At 45.0% G+C, this 25,058-nt stretch overlaps 1 protein-coding gene across 1 annotated transcript in view; it reads right to left on the bottom strand.

Annotated features, from left to right (window-relative positions):
* Nucleotides 1-1,054: 1,054 nt before the first annotated feature.
* Ir25a (ionotropic receptor 25a) overlaps nt 1,055-25,058 on the bottom strand; it is a 32,286-nt gene continuing 8,282 nt past the window's right edge. Inside the window, exons 3-16 of the mRNA XM_084587031.1 lie at nt 22,785-23,096; nt 21,166-21,341; nt 19,266-19,319; nt 17,930-18,235; nt 15,886-16,008; nt 15,364-15,471; nt 12,736-12,933; nt 10,211-10,410; nt 9,645-9,784; nt 7,693-7,942; nt 7,056-7,255; nt 3,773-3,905; nt 3,060-3,187; nt 1,055-1,595 (exon numbers count right to left, since the gene is read on the bottom strand). Coding sequence (XP_084443157.1) covers nt 1,438-1,595; nt 3,060-3,187; nt 3,773-3,905; nt 7,056-7,255; nt 7,693-7,942; nt 9,645-9,784; nt 10,211-10,410; nt 12,736-12,933; nt 15,364-15,471; nt 15,886-16,008; nt 17,930-18,235; nt 19,266-19,319; nt 21,166-21,341; nt 22,785-23,096 — 2,486 coding nt within the window. The 3' untranslated portion in view covers nt 1,055-1,437. The remainder of the gene's footprint in view (nt 1,596-3,059; nt 3,188-3,772; nt 3,906-7,055; nt 7,256-7,692; nt 7,943-9,644; nt 9,785-10,210; nt 10,411-12,735; nt 12,934-15,363; nt 15,472-15,885; nt 16,009-17,929; nt 18,236-19,265; nt 19,320-21,165; nt 21,342-22,784; nt 23,097-25,058) is intronic.

The following is a 25,058-nucleotide window of genomic DNA, read 5'->3' as shown; positions in this document are numbered from 1 at the left end:
CTCCTGCCTAAAGCCTGTAACACAGGAGGGCAGTATTTGCTAAATAACAATAAATAAAAAGCCACTCCGCGATGTTAATGTTGGCTCGCAATCCATAAAACTTTCGGCTTTCTCCACAAAACAGACCAAAAATTAACATTTTTCGCCCTCGTTTTTGAAAAAAAAAAAAAAAAGGTCATTTAAATAGGGACAGATCATGAAATTGGTTCCGTGATTTCGAGTTATTCAAAGCATCGCACCCTATGGGCGCCTGAGGGGGCATAGGGATATCTTCGTTAAATCGGGAGTTTCCTTTAATCGTATGTCGTTAAATCGAGTTTTGACTGTATATAGTAGTACGACTACTGTTCCCAAAGACGCGGGATCGAATCCCGGCCTCGGCGGCAGCTTTTCGATGGAGGCGAAAGGCAAGGCGCCCGTGTGCTGTGCGATGTCAGTGCACGTTAAAGAACCCCAGGTGGTCGAAATTACCGGAGTCCTCCACTACGGCGTCTCTCATAGCCTGAGTTGCTTTGGGACGTTAAACCCCAGAAACCAACCAACCATACCATCGCTCTGAGCCTGTGTAGCTTGCCTTGTGTGTTCGGGCGTCGTGCATAATACAAGTAATTTCGGAGACAGAAGCACTCAAGACGAACTTTTATTTCTTATTTTTTCCAAACGTGCATATATTGCATTCAAATGTGGGTTCCGCAAAAACAATTTATCTTCACACGATGCAGTTCTGCTATCATTCAACTTCGGCTTTGTGGAAAATTATTACTGACAAATTGCCGCAATTTTGTGAGCCACTAGAAAATTTTGCTTGAGTAACGTTTTCTTTAAACCAGTCAGAATGTTTTAAAAACATGAAGTGCCGCATTTCGAATTGGCTACAGATCGGCTGCAAGAGAAAAGCTTTTTTTGGCTTTCTATTAATGCTTAAGGTGTCCAAACAAAGTGCACCTGTGTGTGCATTAGTCACACACATTTTTAATGCATGGTCTTACGTCATACCTGTGCTCGGCTGATGGACCGTGGATAACTTTTGTGCTTACTTTTCACGCATGCAAGTTTAGTTTTTATTGGTCGGTGGCACGGTCACAGCATTGTGCTGTGTACCGGTGATGCTGCTAAAAAATGCAGTGATGTGCAGTTTTAACGTGTGTCTGATTGAAGAGACGAGTTTTCTGGAATGATAGAAGTCAAAGCATTTCAATCACAGCAATTGAATACATGTCATTTCAGGCTAGTCAGATTCAAACATAGTCTCTAGGATTAATTAGCCGTTTACCTTCTTCTTTATGGAATGTTCTCTATTTTAATGGCTAGTTTCCCATTGTGAAACGCCCTTTGTGGCTAGCAAGGCAGCATAGCCTGTAAGGTGCCTATTACTCAGTATGAAGGGCTCGTCAAAGGAGGTGTCGGTCAGTAATGGTAATTATGCCGCTGAGGTGTCTAGTGTTTGATAGAATCTTTGATGGAATCCTTGCCAGAGTACTCTTTGACAGCAACGACCTTGCTGTTTGGCTTGCGGTTTTTGTAGTAGCAGTACTCGACGGCCAGTGTGATGCAAGCCATGACAACTCCGATGAAGATGACAATAAACACGCCACCTGTTTGGGGAAGTAGGAAGCATTTTCATCATCAATGGGTAATGAATTACATATCCACTCGACCATAAATCAGATGGCATTGACAAAATTCACTTTGGCACATATTATTGCTTTCAGCATTTTTCCTGAATTGCCAGCTGAGCACAGAGCCCACGAAATAAATAATAAAATATAATATTGGACGATAAAGGTTATAATTATCATCATATTGTCACGTAAGTTTAAGTAGATAACTCGAAGCCATAACATTGATTACTACTTAGATTGTTAACAGACAGGAATAACCGAGGAAACTAACTACTTGGGTGTTAACTTTCCATCGAGCCTAACCTTGAATAGCCGTGTAAACTATATAAGAGTAAAAGCTAGCCAAGCACTTATTTTTTTTTTTAGAAGAAACTTCAGGAAAGCATTGCGTGAAGTAAAATACGTTTTATATTTTTATAATGTGCACCCTATCTTAGAATATACAGCTGTGGTATGGAACACTGATTTTATACAGGATAATGTAGCACGACTTGTAACTAACTCATATCACATCAACACTAGAGTCACCATCTAAGAAAATGCTCAGTTGGGACAGGCTTGATATATGTGCGCCGTACTGTAGCTAGGTTTTCACCGTCAAACCAGTTTGACGGTAACCATATCGCCATCAAGCGTACTGCTTTCCTTGAACCACCTACCTTTATATCACAAAGACATGAATATAGCAGAAAATAGATTAAATATCCTGTAGAACAAACGTACACCAGTTGCCTTTCTTTCCCCGTACCATTACTCAGTGGAAGAGACTGCCTCAAGAAGTAGTGTCTACAAATGGCAAGAAATGAATGAATGCGCTAAGACGGCATCTTTGTAATAGCGTGTAGCAAAAACTGCGACCGCCTTTTGCTTTTCGTGGTGTGCATTTATACCTTATTTCGTGCGTTACTTTTCTCTTTTTGAAGTTTCACTCTGTACTGCTCCTTATTATCGAATTTTCTTTCAAGTGCGGTTTCCTGCTTTTCTTGCAAGGATACCTTGCTCCCTTAACTATTCGCGTTTTTTTCCCTCTGTAACACCCTCCTACAACTATGCCTTCGGACGATTTTAGTACGTAAATGAGTGAATAATTTTGTAACATATACATTTGTCCTGAATGCGGCGCTATTTCAGGCGCTGCATGACTTGTCGCAATGCATGCTGAAGTTTGCGCGCCAGTTAAGAGTCTACATGTGTGTAGGCTCTCTACATCCGCAGCAGTGGCTATCAGCACGCCCGTGGCGTTTTCGCGCGAAAAAATACACCTAATGTGTCCCTTCGGAAATCAACCCTGTTCGGGCACCTCTTGATACTCGACAAAATCCAGAGTGCAAGTTTTCACGTACGTCGTCATTAGCTAACTAATCTTAATTCATTAACGGTGCTGATTGGCTAATTACTACTCTCCCCGGTTTCCGTTCCTCGATTATCTGTACATACCAATGTTTCGGATGCTGATTCCGTCGCTCTGCCGCTCGCTATCGTCGCATGTCACACGGGCAGGATTCTTGTTCCACCAGGTCTCTTTGAGGCCCTCCAGGCGACGCTGGTTGAGTAACTTGAGGATTCTGTCGACGTTAAAAAAAAAAAAAAAAAAAAGATGGGGAAGAAAAGGGGGGGGGGGGGGAGTAAGGAAGTAGATTAAGAATTTGGAATCACGAATTACGATGAGGCAAAAAAAAAAAAAACATTCTAGCATTTCCTGCGGCTGCAAAGAGCGCGTCTATTTATCAGTTTGGTCAACAAGAAGCAGTTCTCCGATGTCCTAATGTTGCTTAGTGAACGCGCGTGTTAAAGGCGTGTGTACTGGACGCCTGCGGTTAGTTCCTGACACCAAAGGTTGGCTAATGCCCACGCCCAAACTCCTCCTCGTGGAACTGTTACTTCATTATTAAAAAAAAAAAAAACAGTACATTACTGCGCTTGATTTTCGTTGCGCCTTTCGTCCTTTTGGAATGACATTGGACACAGTCAAGTATACCTAAACAAGTGAAATATTAAAGCCGACAGTTTTTAACTAAAGCCCCAAGTGTGGCGTTTTGTGGCAGCCACTGCTCGGGCTTCTTTGCAGCCAAGGCGTCGGCCAATTCGCTTTGCTTTGAACAATTCAGTTGAAAAACGACCTCCAGTGACGAGCGACAATGCATACGCACGCGCTGGAAAGCTGATCCTTCAGGGGCGAGTTTTGCTGAACGGCCAGAGCCAGAGGCTTTCTGCTGAATTCACTGCCCACGGAGACGAGGTCGCAGTTGGTCATAGTGGCATATTTCACTCTGGTCGAGTCCGCTGCAACGCAAGCACAAGTCACAGGATATTTGTGCAAGATTTCTGCTCAGACAAAGGGGAAACTCAGAGAAGAAGAGAAGGTTGTAGGCACGCCCCGAGACGGTTGACTATTTACTGTATACACCCGCATCATGTGTGCACAACTGTGCAGGGTACACTTCAGTAAAACAAATTTCGCTTTCGAAACCGCTGTGCAATACTTGACGTGGACTCGTGGTAGCAGACATTCGGAAGCGCTGTCATTTTGTCAAAGCCTCTGCTCACAAAGTGATCGCACTCGCCACCTACGGAGACTGGCAATAACCTTTCTACACCACGTCGCTGCTTTCGGAAGTCAGCACAAATGCGCATCCCATGCTTCAATAGACGAGTTACATGAATCTGAGGTCAGCTAAGTCCTTCATTATGGCACATGTAGGCGGTTCGGTGCAGCGCTGCAGACTCCTCCGACAAGCCCTATGAAATACAGGCGCGTAGTGAGCAGCAGCTTGGCGCAGTTGCGCTTCATTCCCAGCCGCGACTGGTACGTGCGGCAGGTGTGAATCAGTAGCTATGAAACGGTGACCTGGTAGAGATGTGCCCAATCTCTTTATCACGGCAGGTGCGTGCTAAAAAGTCGCGCGACATATCTTTGATTTCAGAAGTCTCAAGCACTAGATAAAACATATGTTTGTCCTCCAAACAGGTAGGGCCGCCATCGTGAAGGAGCTTTCTTGAGTGCAAGTCAGCTACTCTACTTGCAGGTTCCCGTGACCCGTTCCGTGTATATAGCTGCCAAATAAACATGGCCGCTGCGGGTAGGTTCTCAGCGACTGTTGTGCAAAGTTACAACTCAAGCATTCTCCATTTCCCTGTTGCCACTTCCAGAGCATTCTCTATTTCTCCTTTCCCGCTCTCCATGCCAGCACTTTTCTGCACTCCCGGCGTATTTTAAAACTGTTCATCGGGCGTTTAGGGCCATGGAATTAGGAGGAGGTTAACGATGTACTGAAAGTACAGAATAGGCAGCTGCAGGCGTGTATATTTTATTCTATTCATTAAATCTGTTCATCCTTCTGAGCGACTTCCCTGGCTTTAGAATACTGATCGGATGATTCCACCTAAACAATAATAAAAAAAAAAAAAACACGAGAAAAATAAACGATGTATTTTAGCAAGGATGGAATCAGAATAATTATTGCTTGTGGTAGTTTTGTGCAGATGAACGAGGGACAAGCTCTCGAGCTCGCAAGGCCATTATTTTGATGCCATTATTTTGGGTCAGAAATATTTGTGAAAAATAATTCTTGCTTGAGCAAGATAAAGTTCCAGAAGCTTTACGATCGAAAATTAATTGAGGATACTCATCATATTTCAGGTGAAAAAATTATAGAACACTGCAGAATCTGCATTGGAGTAATGCGAAAGCACGGATGCTGCTGTTGGTTGCTTCTAGCTGCTTATAATTCATTTCTTCTTTACTCTTTGGTACTTTAAAATTGCGCGCCAATCCCTTCCTATGCCCGTTTTCGGCTCTACTTCCGGTTGCGTGACGTCACCCTAATTGATTGACTTAATTAAATATTTTAGCCTTTGGTACTTTCAAATTGCGTGCCAATCCCTTCATATGCCCTTTTTTGGCTTGACTTCAGGTTGCGTGACGTCACATTCTTGACGTCACCTTAATTGGCTGATTTAATTAACTATTTAGTGCTTGATGCATCTTACTGTACCCTCATTGACTGACTTAATTACCTATTTTAGTATTTGATACATTTAAATTTGGCGCCAAGCCATTGGCTAATGAGACCACTTTCACCTTTACTTTTATATTTTTGCCTCTACTTAATTACTAAAATAGCTTATTGGCCTAATAGTTTTTTCGTACGCAACATTACGTCACCCTCTATCGATTGACACCACTCATTAACCTCTATCTGTTCTCAGTTACAACTGCTGCAGAGAACTTTTACATTTTTTGCCTTTAAATAATTACCTAATTAACTTATTGGCCTCATTTTTTCGGGCACAACATTACATCACCCTCTATCGATTGACACCACTAATTAACCTCTGCCACTTCTCAATTACTCACAACTGCTGCGGACACGATTTTGCGGACACGATTTTGCGGACACGTTTGCGGACGCGGTCTGCGGACAGAAATCTGTGAACATAACGAAGTAATGCTTTCGCATTAATATAATCGATTGCTATACGCAAAGATAACGACATCTTTGCTTATAGCATATCTTTAACAGCCTTCAGTGCATTAATATAATCGATTGCTATACGAAAAGATAACGACATCTTTGCTTATAGCATATCTTTAACAGCCTTCAGTGCATTAATATAATCGATTGCTATACGCAAAGATAACGACATCTTTGCTTATAGCATATCTTTAACAGCCTTCAGTGCATTAATATAATCGATTGCTATACGCAAAGATAACGACATCTTTGCTTATAGCATATCTTTAACAGCCTTCAGTGCATTAATATAATCGATTGCTATACGCAAAGATAACGACATCTTTGCTTATAGCATATCTTTAACAGCCTTCAGTGCATTAATATAATCGATTGCTATACGCAAAGATAACGACATCTTTGCTTATAGCATATCTTTAACAGCCTTCAGTGCATTAATATAATCGATTGCTATACGCAAAGATAACGACATCTTTGCTTATAGCATATCTTTAACAGCCTTCAGTGCGCAAGCACTACGGTCAAACACAACCACGAATCTTGAGTGAATCCACTGCTGTGTTCAGAAAAAAAAAAAAAAGAAAGAAAGAAAGAAGAAATGCCGGAATTTTATATGGGAAGTGAACACGGAACCTCGCACCTATCGCCGAAACCGGCTACCCCGCGTGTTGAACTGCAAACCACTCTCGTGCTCAACCTCCATTAGTGAGTGAAAGCTTTCGCACGTCCTATTCGGTTTAACTATGTTAATACTTATTAATGTTTGTTAATGTTGTTAATGTTTAACTATGTTCATGAAGTAGGAGCCGAGGGGAGGGGAGAGCTCTTCCGGCCGGTAAGGGGACGCCCTTAGGTACGCAATTGGATCAGAGGCGCTCTATCGCTACGTGATTCGAGATGTGTTAATAACTTCGTTCTAGAGACCAATCACTGAGCGGCCTTTTAACCGCAGACTCACCTATGAATGCGAACCCTTCCTGCGAGCCTTTGGACTCTTTGACCCTACGGACACCCTCCTCGAACTCCGTGGGCATGTTGGCCTCTTGCATGGTCCACCAGATCTTTGTGTACTTGTCGCTGACGGGGTAGTCCCACACCGCCAACTTTGCGCGCTCCTCATCGCTCAGGGTGTCGTCTAGTGACATGTTCTTCCAGATACTGAAAAAAGAAGTGTCACACGTATGCTTAGATGCGTAAAGTTACACTAGTTGCATGATTCGTCATGCTTAACCTCCGTCATGACATATACGGGATCACCTGTACCAGTCTTCTGACTAGCATCAGCACTGGTGTAAACCTAATGTGAAAAGCCTGCTTCGGTTTTTAATCATTAGGACCTATTGCCGAGAACTGTAACTATAGAACTGTAAATTCTGCTGAATTAGTTAGTTTTCTAGCGCGTAGTCTGTGCTATGCTGGATAACGTGCTGGCCAGAAAATGAATTCGTGTTCCGTTACCGACTGCAGCCAAATGCAACTCGCAATGCAACTTTTCTGCGCGGCTCATATGCAGAGACTGTCTGTTCGCGTGCTATTCTCTTGCACTATGTCCTCTTCTATGAGCGCGTGAGTCGCGCAAAGTGCTGAGGGCTCACTCGTAGAACTTGGACTCAATGTAGGCCATGCGCTCGAAGTAGGTCATAGACGACGTGTCCTTCTGGGGCGCGTACTTGATCTTGTACTGCTTGGCAAGGTCGTCGAGCGACTCGATGGGCGAGTCGAGTCGCGACACGGTCAGGAAGGCGGCCAAGTTGGCCGTGTATGATGCGATGATGATGAAGCCGAACAGCCACCAAGTGGCCGCAACCAAGCGCCCAGACAGGTTGCGCGGGGCCTCGCCGCCGCCTGCGCATACGCATGCGAGCTTGAGACAACGACGCTCAAGAAGAATACTCTTCTTGTGTGAAGGTTGCTGTGAAGGATGTACAACCTAGTTGTGTCCTTCACTTGAGATGACAAATAAGATGCCAGCGAAGCGTCGCAACCTTTTTTACGCAACCTTATTTTATGTGTAAAAAGCCAAGTCAGCCTCTAACTAACTCGCGGAAGCTTCAGCGTTCACAATGCTCAGCGCAATTTTTCTGAAGCGGACACAATTTATCAAACTGACGAACAACGGACGCAATAGGCAGACGAGTCTCACTAGCTTGCCGCACGCAGCCTCAGGCGTGCGCCAAGTGCTAGCGGTCAACTGCCGGATGGAAGCAAAGACGGCCGTTCAAGTGAACAAAAGAGGCAAACGAAGAGGGTCGTTTTCACATGCACTTTCCGGAGTCGTCTCCTACAGAGGACACTGCGCCGTTATTCTCACCTGCAGCGAGCGCCGTCGCATGTGCGATTTCAATCCGCCTGCAGTACGGAAGTGAGGAACGGAACGCCGAAAGTCTATTGCACCGTAGGCGCGATGTGACACACAGTGAGCGACTTCGCATATTAGAACAGTGCAGTGACTGCCTGTGCATCACTTCTGCCTTGCCTGATTGGCTACCATCTCGGAGGGAGCGGCAGGATCCGAGCGGTTTTATAAACAATGTCAGTTTTTTGCTTGATTGCGTTGCTTGATTGTGTCAGTTTTTTTTTCTAACTGTTGTTGTGCTTATATTTTATGCATGTGCAGTAATAACCGCTTCTAATGGTCTACTCAATGTGTTGGTGTGTTTTGTACCTTGTGCTTTCATGCTTTTTTGAATTTTATGTAAATGTATGCCACTCCTGCTTGGGAACTCAGCCTGCAGTATGTTCAAAATAAAGTAAAATAAATAAATAAAGCCGTTCTGAGCTCTGAGAAACAGATTCCTGCCACACTCTTATCTCTTCACTCTTTATCGCGGTACGAAGTTGACTGTTCGATATTAAATTTTCTTGTTTCGTTTTTCAAATCAAACTCTACTTTTCGCTGGATATGTAGAAGAATAAAGTAAGCCGCCTTCCACGTAGGCGACATTTCGCTGAAGTGCTCGCCGGGAAGAATCGGACGTATGTATTGAAGCATTGAGTAACTTAGGGCTTCGCTTTTTCCTTGACGATCGCGCGCGACTAAGAAGAGGCGGAAATTGACATGGTCAACTCAAGCAGTGAATAAATCACCCGCTGTCGAAATTGAAATCTTAACGCGTGCGTTCTCAGTCGACAACGGAAATAAGCTCGAAATAAAGAGCGTAATGACGACAGCCGATGCCCAGAAAGGCCGCAGCACGCGTTCTACACGCGATACGTGTTCTTTTGTCGGTACGTTTTCTACATGGTAGCTAAATAACAGAACCAGTCTCATGAGCAAATCTGTTATCGCGTGATACGATTAGCGAACAGCACGGCGCTTAACGCATTCCGCTGTTCGAATTCTTCGTCGTCGTGCTCATATCCTGGTGGTAACAAAAACGTTCTAGTCATTCATGATTTTATCACAGACGATTCAGCATGTTTTTATTACGGCGCAGTTAGTAAAAGCACGACTACGAGAAATTCGAGCCGCGGAGCTCGTAGACACCGTTTTGTTTTTTTTTTTTTTTTTCGTCCTTGCAGGCAACATGCAGTCCCGCATACTGACCTTGCGGCGTAAGCGATGTCATGCAGAACCAGAGACATTCCTTAAGATTGAAGTCTCGCTTCTCTTCATCGTCTTTGTATTTCTCTTTGTTGTTTCGGTAGCTGTACGGGCTTAGCCGGTCGAAAAGGTACATGAGAAAGCTGCAGAAAAAGAGTATGGAGTGAAGGACTTGGGTGAGTAGCATACTTCAGCGTATTTTGAAGCAATAACCCCTTAGTGCTCATTGCTGTTACTTTTCACCTAGCTTACTCATAAAATGTTTTGCTGCAAGAATGTAAACAAGCACCTAACTTTAACGACAAGAAAATAAATTTTGCAACGCAGTGACAACAAATGCAGACATAACTGATGCCTGTATTTGGCTCATTCGATGCCAGTGAAGCCTAAGAAGCTTTCGATGGACAAATACACAGTGCAGCAGTATGTACGGGCAGATTGATAGCATGGCTGGGTAATTAGGTGCTTGCTCGTGAGGCGTAACTGACTGGAGTAAGCCTTCGCAGTGTGCTTGTGCGACTACGGGGTGGCCGTGCGGCTGTGCGGAATTGTCGTTAGTGGTGGATGACCTTGTGAAGAAGTATGCGGCGAGAATACATCCCCAGACGTTCCCCTCGAGCACGGTGAGGAACTTGAACAGCGATGACTTGACCTCGGGCTTCTTCATGAGGATCGAGATGCCCACCAAGTCGTAGTAGGGCACCGTAAAGTCGACCACTGTCTCGCGTTCGGCCATGACCGAAATTGGCCCCAGTGCGATGTCCGCGTTCTGCAAGGCATGCAGTCAGCTAAATAATTTTGTTCCTGTACGGCGTAGAAAACCGAGCACAACCCTTTCACGGTGTTCACATGACGGATAAATCTCCTGAAGAAAGCAATTTAAAAAAATGCGATGTGTAATAATTGTTTTCGGTCAGGTAGGTGCTCTCTTGCACTCCAGAAACGATCTCGAATGCAAATGGAATTCTTTGTGTTTCTGCGTATTTACGCAAAATTTGATCACGTAAAAGTCCATATCACATGTCCGATCGGTTTTACGTGAATACGCGTGTACAACGCACTAGTTTTGGGCTCACCGCAAGCTCAACGTTTTACAGTGACATGGGATAAAAGATCACACTGACAGAATGCTCTAAATTCAGCTGCCCTCCCAGAGATTCTTTCGCCGTGTGCAGACATGATTGGCGTTTACCTCACTGATTGCGCTCTACCCTACTTTGCCGTGGATGTTCCTCCCACGACTTACATGTTTCTGCCTAATAACGATCACTTGTTTGGCATTATTTCTAACGCGCATCATGCTTCGTCTCGCCAAAGAGGGTTGGGTTCCCAAAGAGGGATATACCGCCAGAAGTCAACTAAAGGAGATCAAAGTAAGGTAGATCTTCACATTACCTAAAGTAATCCTATCGGAAACGCGTCTCAGTGAAGGTAAACTACAAAAACTGGGCAGCTGGTTTGTCCGCCTACTGAAATCGCCCTAGCCAGGATGCTATATTTATTCCACATTACCTGCCATGCTAACAGCGCTAGGTTTCACCTGCGGGCTACGGATGCATTTTCGCCTCGGAATTTAACAGGCGCGAAATAAATTACGGTATACTGTTTAATTCTATAATTTTATCTTTTTCAACTATATTTGCGCAGCTAGCTCAGCGGTTGCGATTGACAGCATTACACTGACTGCACATGGGTACCTCGTGGAGCATCGATTGACATATAAGTGACTAATGAGTCCCACTCATTTCCCAGTACCTGTTTCGTAAGTTTCAAAGCGCAAGTCTTGCTATGATGGCAGTATAAGTGCCTTTACTGCTGCACACTCGCTTGCGGGCCAGGATGAGCTTCGCTTTCCTATGAAAATCTAACCTCGTTATAAATGCTTCGCCGCATGTTTAGTCTTTATGCGGAGATGCGCTCTTTACAGGCAGTATATATTGCATGTCTTGGTCGCATGCTCTTGCAAAGCGGTAACGACATGCCATAAGATTTAAAGACATTATGAACTCAGCGCAGAATATTCCAAAGATCCGGATATGCTAGTCGTTTCCGTTATGACTTTGCCTAATGGAGCTGAGATAGTCAGTACTCATGTCACTATGTTAATTCATAAAATTCGTCCTGTACCGTTTTTACTTGGGGATTGGTTTTGGCCAAATATGGTAGACTTGAGTGTGATTTGCCGATCTGTGTTTTTATGCCTTTAAAAAAAATGTGAATGTCGGCACTAGTTCAACCAAGCGGAATAATCCTGCGCCATTCGTCACTCGCGGCCAAGTAGTCAAATTTTATTAAAAAAGGCCTTATAGAAACAAGTTTAACACACGCACACGCGACCCCTGCGTAAATAAAGGGTGTCCGCCGTTACGGGCGATAGTGGTGCTGATGAACACTACCAAGGTTTGGTCGCGTACAACAGAAGTATCTCCGAAAATAGAAAACTGGATGGCTGCCGCTGCAGCTCAGTTGGGAAGAGCACCGGACACGAAATTGCGAGGTCGTGGGTTCCCACCTCCCCATCGGCTTGTGATTGGTTTACTTTAAGCCATAATAATTTTAAATATTAAATTTCCTAACAGCACACAAACTGATAAAGAGAGAGAGAGAAAGATAAAATCATACCCCTATGCTGATGCTGCCTAGAATAATGACGAAGGAACTCTTACGAGCAATAAAAGAGCAGCTACTCATTGGCTCAGCCATGCGATTACGAAAGTTAGCTATTGAACCAACACCATGTCCACTTCCACTTATTGATCAATTTAGTTTCGTCTTACTATTGTTAGCCAGTCTGGTTTGCTTAGTTCGCAAAGCGACCGGCCTGGAGAAGTTGTTGTCCCGGGGTCCAGCGTCGCGGACCGGACCGAATTTTTATATAACTATCAAGTTTAAACAAAACCGCCATATTTTTTCTTGGTGTATAGTCTGATGGCTACACTTGGAAGGATGCTGATGAGTAGCTACCCACATATGAGAACTCTAGTTCAACTTGAGGGATGGCTGAAAACATTCGACTTTTCTTAATGTGCCCGTGGATTGTCATTTCCCCTTATTCTGCCTAGGATTCAGCGGAAACAAATCATCGATATCTCACCTTATCTACGAGCTCCCGGATCATTCCGTTCCACTGCTTGGTTGTAGTGTTGATTGAGCCGAACATCTTGTCTTGAACTTCGTAGATCGTGTACTCGAACTTCAGTATCTTCTTAATTTCATCGATAAGATCAATGCAGTAGCCTTCGAACTGCTCCTCTCCGCCGCTCGTATTCTTCTTGACGATGAACGGGGGTTGCTGGACGCAGCGGTGGGGTGACATGCATGAATAGAACGCATTCGTTGCGTATATTCCGCGCAGCACTCACTAACTGTAGCCTGGCTGCTGGTAGAACAGTCGAGTTAACTGGCGCATAACTTTCTCAATTGATCAGTTAGGTGGCAAGTACGATAAGACGAGAGGTGACACATCGCAACCCACGCGAACTCTCAAAATCATCATCAGCCTCTGGTGGTGGTGGTGGTTATGATTATACTAATTGTTCGTGTCTGCTGAGTTACGTTGCTTACAACTGTAAAGGAGGAGGATGATGCCGAAAATACTACGTTGATTCTCAATGAAGCGAGAAAGAATTATGGGATTCATCGGTGACTAATTTGCATAGCTGAACGGAGACGCAAGGGCTAAGCCCGCTATGGCTCGTTGGGAATACGGGCCGTGTTATGCACTCCGATATTTATAAACACGCGCCGCTGTTACTGTGGTGACTGAGTACGTTGTCTAGAAAGAACATTTTGGCTATTATGCAAGTGACTGTATTTGAAAATTTAATTACCACAGCGGTGGCCTGGAGGTATGCGCATCAGCCTCAAATGCGCGAGTACCACCGGTGATCCAATGGATGCGCCCCCCCCCCCCCCCCCTCGTCTCCTGGTAAAGTTCGGCTTGCCTGGGGCGAAATGCTTGGGAGATGGGTCTTTGAGACCACCTTGGGTAGAATAAACTCTAGCTTGTTCTACGACATTTTTTGGCTAGAGATGTGTCATAAAAATTCAACATAATCCCCACTATTAACAGTAAAGCAAGTTTGTCCTGGCGTCACAAACACAGAAAGGGCGAGAGCGGGATGCCGCTTGCATTGCAGACAAAATAACCGCTTTTTATCCGCTTCAGGCGTCTTGCATACTTTCTTCTTCTTTTTTTTTTCAGTCGATTAAGGTATACTCACCACAATAATAGCGTATATATTTAACTATAATAGAAAGATTTAACTTGCCGGAGACGTACTGACGCAGACGCATACCAGTATACCGTACGCCTCCCACGCAGACGCAGTGACAGTGACTGCACTCACTCCTGTCAATGCACGTGCGCAGGAGAGATCCGGCAAACCGTTATACGTCTACGTCAGTGCGTCTCCGGCAAGCTAAATCTCTCTAATAAGTGTCGTTACGTCACTACACGCCACGTCATTAGTGGTGAACGTCGTAGCGTCGTAACGGAGAGCGCAGAACTGCATATCCGACCTTGGCACTGACCACCTTCTGAAGGATTGCAAAACAAAACTATGCCACGGGGAGAGAACGAGAAAGAGGGTAGAGGGGCAGTAAGGAGAGTATGAGAATCAAGCTCCCCTTGACCATGTTTGCGATGGACCAAGTCCCGACGTGTCGTGTCTAAACATCGCCTATCTTTCGTATGATTGAAGAGTCGAAAAGGAGATGAAAAATGCAGCCCCTTGCACAGTGTATCCCACCTGCTTAACCTACCACTTTGTATACAAGAGACACATGCCAGGGCAGAATTTTGATATGGTGGGAGGTTTCTTTTGGCGCCGAGGGCCGAAATGTGGCGCCACAAAAAATAATCACTCGCTTGGATGCCCCGCTGGATTTCCCGTCTTGGGGACGGGATAGCCAGCGTGGATGGCCAGGTGTACTGGCTGGTTTATCTCGCTACCATAGATATTAAGGGAAGATTTTGGTTGCTTTGTGTGGTTCTTTATTGTATCTATATGGCAAACAGAACTTTATTGCGTGGGAAAAGAAAGTAACCCTTGCTTTCACGGTCACGAGCTGCGTAGTGCAGGCAACCACATGCGCTCGTTTAAAGCGACACAACAATGAAACATGGCTACGATTCGAAACATAATGTTCAGATATCAATTAAATCACCCTCAAGTGTTTTTGATTGCGTCAATAAGAGAAACTTAGTTGGCATGGTGTGCGATCGCGCACACACCGGCTAAATGTTACGGTCGCGACGGGGGCAATTGTCAAGAAGTTAAAGTTCCGCGGTTGCATACGTGGCCGTATTTCGATATTAAAATTGCTTCGCGGTGTCCTGTTGGTCAGTCGTGCTGACGCCGCGAAAGTATATGTATGCCTGCTTTTTAAACTGGTTGGCCTATTTTTTTTTTCTCAGTGTGTTTGTACGTCAAATAGAAAACGGCTCGCGATTTGCAGCATTGCTATAGCTGTGTCGCCCCCGGGCTACGATTCCACAGTGAATGTCGTGTAGAAATCGTTAATACGGCGTTCCTCTATCTAGGCAAGTGCGATTGGCCACAATGTTACCGCGTGTAAGAAGGAAAGCGCTGTGGGATTGCGAGGATTACCGACGTCCTGCGGTGTGTTTGAACGGGTTCAAGGGAACTCGCAAACAACGTTTTGCGGTGTTATTTTAGCGTCACTTCTACGAAGTCTTCTCTGGACCAGTTCTACTTACAACAATAGTGGTCACCCGAAACACTGTGACCGCAGCGTATTTTTTTAGATCTTCTCCCGATGGTAGCGAAAGCACACCTTCGGGGTCCTTGTACGTCCAGTTCGCGACCTGGAACGGAAAGACGTTGAAGACGAATTCGCTGCATACTCAACTGAGCATGTCTTATTTCCTGCTTCCAGGAAACGATACAATGCACTGGCGAGGAAAAGAACTAAATTTTTTCACTCCTGTTCATCATTTCTCTCCTGTTGCAATGAAACCTTTCACAAATCTCCAGTGACACAACACGAAAAGATGCACTATAGGGGATAGAAGACGAGTTGCATTTTTCAAGAGCTTCTTTAACAACTTACTTCAAAACTGCCATTTTTTTTGCATTGGCCATGAGATAACAAATGTTAGAAGCGCCTTCAAGCAAATTGAACTTATTTGGAGCAACTGTTTACGACCGGCATGCTTTACCCACGTGAGGTTTCATAAGAAAAAAGATATAGGCGTTTCATTTGAACCGCACAGTCCTACCTTCGTCATGGCTGTCTTTCCTGACCTCCGGATGCCGACTCGGTTTACGGCCATCCGTATCTCCTGATAGCCGTTCTCCTTCTCCCGTATCACCACGGGCCCGAACGGCCCATCGTACTCCATCTGCAAAAAGACGGGCACACATGTGTTATCAAGTTGCTTTTTTTCTCACTACCTCTGCAATGTCTGCTACAGTTCGTAATTTTACGTCTGTTTGACGACAGCAGACAGGAAGAGCGTCAAAAGTTTCGACAGGGGACAAGTTTAGGCTTGATACTTGGCACTGAGAGGGGCGATAGCAAGTGATTTTGATTAGATGTGCACGGTCAGCTAATGATGACAGTACCATATTCCCTGTAGGCAAACAAGTATAAAATGAGACTTGTTCGGAGAATTCTTAACACGCTGTTTCCATTTGGACCAGTACGTTGTTAACAGTTGTCGCTTGAACACCTGACCAAACGCCTCGCAGAGAGGTGCTCGATCCCGAACCTTTTAAGGGACGACCTACGTGTAAAACCTACGTGTATGTCACAGCGCATGAAATGGGACAGGGTGTTAAAACGAAACACTGTTCCCGAAAGTGCGAACCGTCGTACAGGCAATGCTACTACTCAGTTATAGCCGTAACCACTTCCTGGCACAGATGAGCGGAGACTGGAATAGCGCATTTCATTGGCATGCTGCTTTAAAAAAAAATATAATGCGCGCAGCTCGTTTGTTAGTATAACTTGTGTCCGCGACGCTCTAGCACGGACATTTTCAAGAAAGTAAACCTAGTATGAGCTTAACGATTCCGCTTCTTTTCTTAAATATAACCCCACCCAGGCGCTTTAGAACGCGTGTTCTCGCGGTCATCAAATAACCTTATGGCACTCTATTAGCGACGCTTAAAATATGAATAGACGGACAATAAACTTTGTGAGAAATACACTGCACCGAGCAATGACGAACACTTCACGCTCAGACGGATCTGGCCTACACGGACATGTTGTAGTCGCAAGCGTCGGTATCGACAACTCGCTCTTTATACATTTTTGCTACAGACATCAAACAGGATAGTTAAGCGGGCGAGTTGGTGATACATCATCCAAAAAACAGCGCGAACAAACGGTGTTCCTGTGGTTTCTTCCTTTCGTTCCCGTTTGTTCGCGCTGTTTTTTGCATGGAAGACATCAAAAAAGACTGAAAAAAAAAAAAACACGGCACATTGACTGGACACATTTGCAGGCGCTTGCGATGATGATGCAACACAGAAATGACAAGGTAGGAGATAAATAGTCGTCGCATGGCCGCATGAGCATATACAGCGCAATAAAGCCGAATCAGGATGTCACAGCCACCATGGCGGCTTCTCCCCCTTTTGTAGCTACGCATCGTGTGCGCTGCACATGGCGATAGCCATGAGTCAATGTTTGAAAAGGTGTATAAGCTAACATTACTGACACTGCAGCAGTTCATCTTCGGTGATGTTATTCTGTATTATAGACAATTCCATGCGGCCGGCCGGTCAGTTCTCGTGAGCCTAACCTCTAACGCTGCCCCAGAGCTGCTGCCTGTGTGTGAGGGGTCCAATTCTGTACCCCCTTCGTGTGGACATTTTTTGTAACCCTCACTTCATTTCAGAGCTTGTCCTCGGGCGTCTTCATTTATTTCGATGCACTCGGTGCGTTTTTAATTATTATGCAGCTGTTGAAGAGCATCACGGTCCCATCGCACTGGTTCAGCTTGGCATCATGCTCTTTTCATTTAATTTTGCCTTGTCTTGTCACTGTTCTGCGTCTCGTGCGATACTACTTGCCATGAATTTGCTTTCCCGATAATAACTATGAACTGATTCATTCACTCCGTAATTAGTTAACGGCCAGATATCTATGTGGCAAGAAAAGTGCAGAAACAATAGTCATAATTACAAACCAGTTCAGTGTGCCACAGAACACGCAGGATTTGCCGGTTAGAAAACGTGCGCAGTTATCAAACTTAACAGCCAGGTTCAAAATGAGAAGGAGCAACGCGAATCCGTGTTGCGCACGATGCAGCTCACCTGCATGAGCGTTGTTCTGAGCGTGACATTTCGGCGCTCCATGAGCATGGCACTGGTGAGGTTCATGTTGGAGCACGACGGGTACTCGAGGCCTACGGGCAGCTTCCTGCTGGCCCTCTCCTCCGCCGCGGCTCTGATGATCATCCTTGTAACGTCAATATAAAAGGACGCGTCCATCTGCTCCCTGTGTTTGTCGAAATCCTTGTCCTTCTTGGCCTCTGCTAGCTTATCGGGGCTGGCTGCTTCGGGCGTGGCCATGATGAACGTCACGTTGCTGCATTCCGAGCACTTTGGTGTGTAGTTCTCCTACCGGAAAGACGAGAATGAGAGAGAAGCGTGCGCAGTGCCGCTGCTCGTTTTATTCGCCTCCTCATACTGCCACGCATATATATGACTCACATGGAGGCACATGTTTAGTGCCGACAGACGGAACCGTAATGCCCTGCTGATCATTCGAAGGCAAAATGCAAGAACTGCCGAAAATCGTCGCGGTTCTATGTTTACTCGCCGGGCGAAATGCATTTTCATTTTCTGTGTGTGTGCGCGCGCTTCTAGTTCCCGCAACTGTTTAAAAACACGACTATGGAAGCCCCCCTGAGCACGGCATACGCAAAGAAAGCAAACAAAGAAGTGAAGTGCACTGATAAAAGGCACAGGAAAAATGCAGCTTCTCCCAGGAGTTCACTTAGTAGGTATCGTTTTAATCTCGAGTCCTCTGCCAATGATTTCCAATCGATCCTGTTCCAACTGTCGCCACCCTATCAACAATTTTCATCTCCAGTGTGACTCTCTCACACCCTGCTTATGCTTGCTTTCTGTTGAGGTTGCACTAAGGAGACAATCTGTTGTCTGTTGTCTCCATTAAATGATCCACCCACATCTTGTTTCTCTTTCGCATTTAGCTACTATGTCACCGATCGTTACCCCTTCGCTTGCTGCCCTGTCTTGCATTCAGTTTGAAGCCCTTGCGTTGACCGTCGCAAGTTCCAGCCTCATCAATGAGCACAGTCAGAGTACAAAGCTAATGTACTTTCTTTTTGGTCTACATTGCCAAGTTGTGTGATTCTTGATTGAGAGCGCCGTTGCCAAATGCACTTCGCCATTCCTATTCTCCGCTTATTGCTCTCTCCTAGTCTGTATCTGTGGTCACAGTTTGACCACTTTCAATACATATCGCCAACTATTCCCTCCCACGTCTTCAGAATGTTGCTTAGGCTTTCTTCATAATAATTTATAAGCTTACCGTCGTGCTTTCACCGCTCAGATCCTAACTAAGGGACAGCATAATTGAGCAGAAACTGATTAACTTGAAGAAAAAGGTGATGAATCCTCTTACCCTGGAGATCAGGAACCAGGCGAACTGCCAATTGTTCCACTTGTTTCTATGGGCCTGTCACAAAAACACGAACCAGAAATCAATAACGAACAAAGCGAACCCTGAACCTCGTCCAACTGGAAAATAGCCTTTAAAAACATGCACCGGAATTACTGGTGTGTACCTGATGTAACTGCATGCTGAGTGTCACAGACAATTCACAAAATTCGAAATGTTTTACTTGAGGGCGCTGCCTGTTCTTAAAGCTGTTATTTTTAAAGCTAAGACACGAGCCATATTTCGACCACTGTGCACAGTGGCACAAGCGTATATAGGTTCGTGGCGAATAGCAGTTCTATGTCAACTGCGGGGTTGTAGCTATGTTTGGTTTCCTTCGATATGTTACACAAGACTGCTTCTACAAGGCAATAAACATCACCTGACTGGTCAAAATAATTAAAATATTGTTTTTGTATCTGTGTCTAGCACGTTGGTTAAGGACGGCCACAGAAATGTCAAAATGATATATATATAATTTTTTCTAATATTCTGGTGTGGTGGAAAATATATTACCCGTGCCAGAGTCAGATAAGGAATCAAGTGGGTGCACTGAAAAACAAACTGTTCTTTTGCGCCGACTGCAATTTGTTCTTTGCGTCAAAATGTATAATGTCGTGTCTCATCATAGCCGAGCTCGTCTGTTTGAAACAACGACTTTGCGCTTAATACATAGTGACTGACTTGTTGGTTCATCATTCTGAGGACTACAGCGCAGTAGCAACACGGACAGAACAAGAAAGACGCACGCAAAAACGGGCGCTGACTAACAACATCGTTTTCATTGTCTTCAACTGACTTGTATAGACAGCAGCTGTATGACAACACGAGGGGAAAGTAGAAAGAAAAGGAAACGAAGTAGTGACATGATTATCTCGTCGCTACTACCCATTACCTCCAATCATTATCGTGCTCACTGGAGCACAGAAACAGCAGCTCTTTCTTGCTTAGGTGTACAGACGGCACGCTTACACATTTATCGGGGAGCCTTGATACGGCCTGAGCCTCCGCTATCAACCTTGTAGTTGTGTCCCGACACTTGCGCAGAACAGCAGTTTTTTCAAAGTCAGGTAAACAGTCCTTAAACAATTAATACAATAATTAATACAATTATTTTTATGTTGTTAGTCAGGTCCCGTGTTTGCGTCCGTCTCTCTTGTTCTGTCCGTGTTGCTACTACGCTGTACTCCTGAGAATGACTTGGCGCTATATAAAATTAAATTTATCAGCACTGCAATTTTTTTTTAATTCGCAGCAGACCTAGCATCGAATCTCCAAAGCTTTCGATGCGTCAGACAGCCCTGCCTCCGTCTTTTCTGATGTGCCCTTGGTTGTCATGATAAGCCAGCGCACTGCCGCCGGCCAGCTGCGAGCTCATCTAAAGTACAATTACGCGCTAATTGTGCTTAAGTGGGATTAAAACATAGAAAAAATTGCTTATATTTAGACAGAACTGGTAGCACAATTGTATAGGCCCCTATTCCTTGCAAGTACGTCATATGTTGGCTTCCGTTAGCCCTTGGCGTCCAAAAAAAAAAAAAAAAAAGGACCAGGCTTTTTTTTGTTTTTTTTTTTTTTGTTTTTTTTTGTCCTTGTAGGATGTTGTAAAGATTTGGACGAAAGATTCAGTTTATTTGTTTAGCATTCTTCTTTAACGAAAAAAAACTTTTCAACAAGCTGTCGTTGATTTCGGGCACATATACATAAATATGAGTCATTTGTAAGCGCCCTTAATTATGGTTGTATTGACGAACAGCGAAGCCCCCTTGCAGTTTTTGCTACCCAAGTCATTACATAAGTGTTACCGCACTGGCATTTTCCAAGCCACGATGTCATGTGTGTGCATCGCATCAGGGGCTCTCACCAGCTTCAAGGCGCTATTGAGCGTCTCTGCCTGACCGAGGATGAAGAAGTTGGACACGTCCGTCGAGTGGATGAGTTCTGCTTTCCTCTTGAAATCATCCTCGCTGCCGTTTACCTCCCGCATGATGTGACGCGTCGGTATGTTCTCCAGGAGCCGGGCGTACTTGTGGTCGATGACTAGCGCGAGAGAAGCAGAAAAATAGCACTATTCAGGACAGCTTTGAACGGATCGATACAAAGTCTACTACATGTGACACCGTCTTATCTTATCTACCCTATCAGAACACGTGACATTCAAATTAAGCCGACGATGAGAAATGGAGAAAACATATTCATAAAAAACTGAGAACGCACTGGTCAGCCCCTATGAGAAATGAATGCGAGAACGAGCGAAGATCTCTCTGCGTGACACCTTATCGTGAAACACCTTCACCACGCGTTAACTTTTTACGACACTCATCAGCTTTTTTGACCGTCGCGCAGTTGCCGCGGTGCCAAACGCGAAGAAACCACATACACATCCGTCATTCTCGTAATATCCAGTCCTTTTCCAACCTCATCTTTTTCCTTAGCAGCTGTTGAGCACATGCGCCTCCGTTATGTAGCGATAGTGCGCTCGCTACTCCACACAGGAGACCCAAGTGCGATCCTTATATTCTTTCCACTAGTTAGTAGATTTTCTTTATCGCGCAATTAATTCAGCTGAATTTCTCTTATGTTCATTGAACGTTTGTAGTGACGACAAACCTGCACATTACCGGTAAAATCAAGATTAAATCTGATTCGCTGTGCGGTACTGACGTCACAGACTTGTTCGGCCAATTCGCCTCTTTCTCATAGAATGGGAATACTCGTGCTAAACAGGGGTGAGAATGCTCTAGTGTAGAGCTCCGACACTCACACGTGGGTGACTGCACATTTTATGAGAAATATATCAGTGTGCAGAAGAATTAGAGGGACGCTCAAACTTCGCCTTAAGACGTGAGAACGCTTTTAACGCCGCCTTTTAATTCCGTCCATTTTAATATATTTTGTTTAAATTAATTTTGGAGGAGGGAAGGCGCATTATCTGTCTCACTTCTGGCTGGACATCTACACTTACAATGAACGACATACTATCTAAGGTACATATGTCGTTGGTTAAAATCCTTGGCGCAAAGTAGCTTCTAACGTGACTACTAGGTAAGTCCTAAGTGTGAAACGAAATACTATGGCAAAACCCTGAACGCTGCACAAAAAACGGTTCCGTCACAACTTTGCTACGAGATCAAGCGTATATATATTTTTTATTATTTTTTTTTTCGAAACGTTTCTCGACCCGTGTTTTAAGCGATATCTCAATTTTGGAGTACGGCAATGGCTTTTCGACCGAACGAACCCAATACGCGCGTGAGAGAATGGTATATGTCATTAAGCGTTGCCAGAAGCAGTGGCTGCCTTCTTCCTTCTCTAAGCTTGTGTGTATAGACTGCTTCTATAGACTGCTGCTCTGCTGTACAGACTGCTGCTTGCGCGTATATTCTTCGTCAGTTTGACATACAGTACCATCACTACCGTCCAATGTGCTGAAATGGGGCATGTTTTGTGCTCGATTTCTTGATGGCACGTAGTGTGACTCACTGACGCTGGTATCGTAAATGATGCCGGCCGTGTTGAGGTCCATTTGTTTGCACAGATCTCGGATCACCTGCGTGTAGATGTCCCCCGGCGGCGTGATGTGCACGAGGTACTCGCGCTCGAGCGGCGTCAGGCGGTCCCAGCCACTGAGCGTGTAGTCGTTGTGCACGCCGTACGTGAGGCTCAGCGTGGGCAGCCCCATGCGGCGCGCCGTGTCGCGCACCGCCGTCGACAGCTTGTCCACCGTGCTGCCGGGGGTGCGCACCGCGTCGATGAGCACATCAGGCCGCGGGTCGGCGAAGATGGCGTTGCACACTGCGGTAGCCACGCGTGCATATATTAGCATTTGCCAGACATAGTCACGACACCGGTGTATAACCGTATAACCAGCAAACGCGGACAGTGGTGTACGAGGCACCACGAGGCAACTTCAGCCGAATTATGCTCGACAACAACATATTGTTAAACAAACTTGGAAGCAAAAATTCGCGCCTGATGATCCAGATAGATGTGGTCACGTGTACGTATGGTACAGAAAAATTATAAACTGTTTTGACCAAGGTGACCCAAAATACTCCCTTCAAAGCGTAGCATTGCAGAAAAGACAATCCACCTTCTGTTTAATGCGGGTGTCTCGCATGGCAGCATATTTGAGCGGCTACTCTTTATACATTAACGACATTGTCGCGATCAGCCCACACTTGAAATTCGTCAAATATGCCGTTTACACTACCCTGTTTATCAATGCATGCACTAACGAACTAATCCTGTGCATTGGTAACTTCACATCAAAGAATTGCACGACTGGAGCGTAACTAATTCTTTAGTGATCATGTACAAAAAACAAGAAAAACAATCATTTTAACTAAAAGCGCAGTAGCACGCGTGTCGTTTTCACCCCGCCACGGCGGCGCATTGGTTACGGCGCTCGACTACTATTCCCAAGGTGGCAGGATCGAATCCCGACCGCGGCGGCCGCTTTTCGATGGAGGTGAAAAGCAAGGAACTTTGTGTGGTATCAGTGCACGTTAAAGAACCCCGGGTAGTGTAAATTTCCGGAGCCCTCCACTGCGGCGTTTCTCATAGCCTGAGTCGTTTTGGAACTTGGAACACTTGTGATGATCATTCTTGGCCGTCTGCTCTTCTTCCGACCGTCATAGGATGCGGCGCCGCTGCCGCCGTCACTGATATCTGTAACAGCGGCTCCATTCCTGTCAAAGCAGCCACTTACTAACTTTTTGTCACTTACAGCGTCCAGATATGGTGCTTAATAAACTGGACTTGAGCTTGCTGTATATCTTGTGCTCAAGTCATTCGGTCAAATTTCTAAAATATGTATGCTCAGGGGCTGTTAAGAAACAGGGGCATAAAATATCTAAGCAACCTAGATTGTCTCGTTATCACGTAAAACAAGGCTCTGAAGATGTAAGAATCATGGACGAACGCCTCTTTCTACGTCTTATAGACGTTCCTTTCGCATTATCGTACAAAGTGCAGTAAGTTGTAGTTCGTAGCATATGCGCCATCATGATTATACAAATCAGGACGCACTTGTACAGAACACAAAGCAAACGGAGGGAGACACTACCAGCGCTGCAGCGGCAGCAACGGCACATCATATAATGACGCCCGAGAAAAGTGCAGTCGGCCGAGAAAGTGAACAAAAGTGGCAATAATAGAGTGGAACGTTGAGCTAGTTGGTCGAATATCTTGCAAAAAGGCAGCAGAACAGGCAACAAAACAGAAGAAGCACACACAGACACAAGAACAATGCTGCACTGGCAACTATATTAACCTGGACGAGCGAACCTTCTCCCTTCACTTTACCTCTGCAGCTAACTTCTTCCTCAACTTTAACGTCCTGCCGATAAGCGTAAAAAAATATATTTCCTTTTTCAACAGTACCACCGAAGGTGTGCTAACGCATTGGTCACCCGAGTTCCTGATTGCACATGCTCCTAAAATTTCTCTTGTCAACCTGTCCTTATTCCTTCTCAAAACCTGCACATTGTGAAGGTCAGCTGGGCATTTTTGGCCTTTGCAGTGCGCCGCTAGGGTAGTGCTCGACTTCTCCGATATTGCCGCAGCGTGGGCTCTAATTTTGTCGTTAATATATTTCCCTGTTTGTCCAATGTATTGCTTCCCACAATGCAAGGGAATCTGATAGACAATGCCCTGGATACAATAAGAATACTTTGTCCGGTGTTTGGTGCCGTAAAAACAATCCGGATGCCGTTTCTGTGTCGGATCTTCATCCAATTATGGGTTAATCCATGA

This window comes from Amblyomma maculatum, chromosome 1 (assembly GCF_055883805.1).
Source record: "Amblyomma maculatum isolate TAMU_Amacu chromosome 1, ASM5588380v1, whole genome shotgun sequence".
Taxonomy (NCBI): domain Eukaryota; kingdom Metazoa; phylum Arthropoda; class Arachnida; order Ixodida; family Ixodidae; genus Amblyomma; species Amblyomma maculatum.
The sequence above is the reverse complement of the archived record's forward strand: the minus strand, read 5'-3'. Positions and strand labels throughout refer to the sequence as shown.